The sequence below is a fragment of the Galeopterus variegatus genome, unplaced genomic scaffold (assembly GCF_000696425.1).
Source record: "Galeopterus variegatus unplaced genomic scaffold, G_variegatus-3.0.2 Scaffold2343, whole genome shotgun sequence".
Lineage (NCBI taxonomy): Eukaryota > Metazoa > Chordata > Mammalia > Dermoptera > Cynocephalidae > Galeopterus > Galeopterus variegatus.
Window position 1 is genome coordinate 114,186 of NW_007728454.1, and position 3,408 is coordinate 117,593.

Genomic DNA, 3,408 nt, shown 5'->3' on the forward strand with positions numbered 1-3,408 from the left:
CGCCATTCTTCCTCTGTATTCTCTCACAACCTTTCTTTTCTAACTTGTCATAATAGGAAATTGAGGCATGTACACTGAAAGCATGGGGGTGAAAACCATTCCAGGGCATTTCGGTTTATAGTGGTTCTGGAGTCATGAAGGCCGGTAGTCCATGACACCATGGTCCCTGGGTAGTGTGAGTAGGAGACGGAGAATATGCTGTGGTGTTAAGAGCTGAGGAGGGAGGGGTGCAGTGGTGGTAATGCAAAGAGGTCACCCTCACTTTTGCCATTCTTGTCACCATAGATTTTTCAGGGGTAAAGTCAAAAGTACAGACTGGGAACCAAGTTGGGGGAGAATCCCAAGGAGAACACAATAGACGTGAAATAATCAGAAGTCAACACAGGGCAGAGAATAGGGGTGGTGTGGTGGACACTGTGGTGGACACCAGATGCCCCTGCAAGAAAAGACTTACTGTCCCAGCTGCTGGGGAGGCTACAGTGACTATGTTTCTTGCCAAAGATCATACCCCTCTGGGCAGCCCACAGCCACTAGCTGAACAATAAGAGAGAACAGGGGATCCACTTGGGACCACTCTGAGGCGCCATTTAGCTCAGACTCTCCATGGGGTGATTGTCCGAGGCTGTCATTTGGCCTGCGTTGCAGCTTGACTTCTTTTTTTCCTCAATCCTGCTTCCCTTCCTTTCACAGCTATTGATCCCAAGCAAGTTCCTTAATGAACATTCTGCTTGAGTTACCCTGTCTCGGTTTGCTTTCTGGGGAACCAACTTGCAACAGATGGGAATTCCCTTATGACCTAGGAAACTATTAGCACGTGAAGAGTCCATGGAGGTAGGAGGTACACAAGTCAGGAAGTGATTGCATTAGACCCAGTCTGAGGGGGGTGGTGTGTTTGGATTGGGAATGCACATTCACAAAACGCCTAAGGGAATCCTGGCATAGAATCAGAGACAGACTCCGGAGAGCTCACTTACCACAACACCAAAACCGATTTGCCCCACACAGTGATACTATTTTTCTATGCGTGTACTTCCAAAGTTTGTGGAAAAACAGAATAAAAAGGTAATATAAATTTTTCCATGATCTTTCTGAAGACTCCTTGATTTTTTATCAAGGAAAAGATATTTTAGACATCCTAATGTTGAAAAGACAAAGCAATATTTAAAAATACATACCATTAATTTTTGTCAGCCTCCACATTCTCTGCACTTCTGAGTCCGAACTCTCCAAGGTGAAGGCAAAGGGCGGACCATTTATGGGTTCATCAGGATCAACAGCAACAATCTCTGCAGAGGACATGGTGGTTTTGCAGATTATCACTGTTCGTTTAAGTATGGATGGCCCGTTATCATTCACATCTTCAAGTATAATTCCCAGTGTTCCGGTACATGTTCTCCCATCTAGAAAAACGAAAATAAAAATACATCTTTTTATGTTTTGAATTTTCACCAGCAAATTACACATTAATAAAATTTTTAAATATTTATTTAGTACCTGTAACATTATAAGTTACAGTCACAGGCTATGTCCTCAGGGAATGTTAAAAAAATACATATTATTACTTTTAAATGGGTAGTACAGATAATAATTGCTATTTAGATGTGTTCATTCATTCACTAAATCACTGCAATAAACATGGAATTTATATTTAGGTGAGTCTCGACTGATTTTTACGAGGTGAGAGGAAGAGAGTATAAACAAGGGCACTTCTGGAATATTTAAAAGCACAAAGGAATTCAAGGAGATGGGAAAGCATGTTTCACACACCCATGATCTGAAGAAAATGAGGGAAAGGCAGACAGGTGGGAGCTGACACTGGAGAGAAGAGCTAGCTGTCTTTGAAAGCCAGAGTAGGGAGCTTGGAGTTTAATATACTACACAGAAAGCATTGAAAGTTTTGGAGTAGGGAGATTGAATGGTAGAAGATATATATTTGGAAGAGAGGAACAAAAATAGTACATGGAAATGCTCAAAAGACGGGAGATTCCAGAAGTGGAAAATCACTTGCAAACAGAAATAATCACTGTAGGGTATAGCCTAAATAATTCATCTGTCTATATACTCAGTAAAACCTCATGGGATAATGACTCTGTACAAGGCACTGCCCTAGAAAATCCAGGGGATTCAAAGAAGCAGCAGCCATGGGTCCAGGCCACAAACTATGCAGCTATAAAGCCTGAAGCTGAAAACAAATCCAGGAGTTTTGTCTCAATCATTTATTCTTTCTGCCTAATAAGGAGGCCTTGGACACTAGAGGTGAAGAAGAGGAAGGAAAACAACCTATGCCACCCACTGCCTGGGCCTGTGTCTTATGTGAAGCTGCTAAGCTAGGGAAGCTGGAAGATCAGACAGAGCCCTGCACTCACCACCTGTACCAGGGCACCTGTGGCACAGTGACTGGACCTGTGATAGTTCCAGCATCATCATGAGTCAGGAGTACTAGGCCACCAACTTAAGAACTGGTTCTAGACCATGGACCACAGAGAAAGTGCACAGGGAGGGAGCTACAACACTGCTAGTTAAAATGAGGAAAAGTGGGAAAGAGGAAAAATTTTAAAAAACAGAAAGCAAACCAAACACCTCCCATTAAACTCTGCAAATTAAAATTCCCAAATGGGGAACATTGTTAAGAAGGAAAGCCAACAAAATCACCAGTCAGAAGATTAATTCATTCTCTGCAAGACATCTTTGAAACAGTATATTTAGGATATTTAAAGTCATAGAGAAGGGTAACTAATTAAACAAGGATGAAACTATAACTCAAATTCAAGTTGAAATAAAACAGCAACATTCATCTGGCAAGGATTCTAGATGAAGAGAACAGACAGAATGGTAGGGAAGCAATATTTAGAGAGATTAATTGCTGAGGATATTCCAGAATTAAGGAAAAACATGGCTCTTCAGATTGAAACTATATTCTGACTACAGTGCTGGACAAATAAAAATAGATTCACAGCACACACATGGTATTAAAACTGTAGAACACAGCTTAGGGAACTATAAGAGCTACCTGGATGTATTACCTACAAAGGGACAATAACAAGATTGACGGTAGAGTAAGTATCGGCAGCAAGAGAGGCCAAAAGATAATGGAGTAACGGGAGCTAAAAATAAATAATAAATAAATATACAAACAAACAAAGACGGGGGAGAAGACACAACAATCACAACAATTCCTTGAACTTGTTAAGACAAGTGAACAGATATGATGCGGTGGGGGAAGGGGAGAGACCGAGGGGGGGGAAGAGGAACAGGTGAAGGGACACGAAAATCAACTACGACGTATATTTAAAAGTTAAAAAAAAAAAATTCTTGATGTTCATGTTGACTGCTACAAAATCAATGTAATATTTAAATTAAATGATGAAAGATAGAAAAAAGAGAAGAATAAAAAAAGAACAAAAGAGA

The 3,408-nt window shown here is 40.7% G+C and overlaps 1 protein-coding gene across 2 annotated transcripts in view; it reads right to left on the reverse strand.

Moving 5' to 3' along the window:
* The window catches only part of DSC2 (desmocollin 2), a 34,643-nt gene that overhangs the window by 4,888 nt on the left and 26,347 nt on the right, over positions 1-3,408 (reverse strand). For both annotated transcript variants that reach the window (XM_008581388.1, XM_008581389.1), the window contains exon 12: positions 1,176-1,400. In XM_008581388.1, the coding sequence (XP_008579610.1) occupies positions 1,176-1,400 (225 nt within the window). The remainder of the gene's footprint in view (positions 1-1,175; positions 1,401-3,408) is intronic.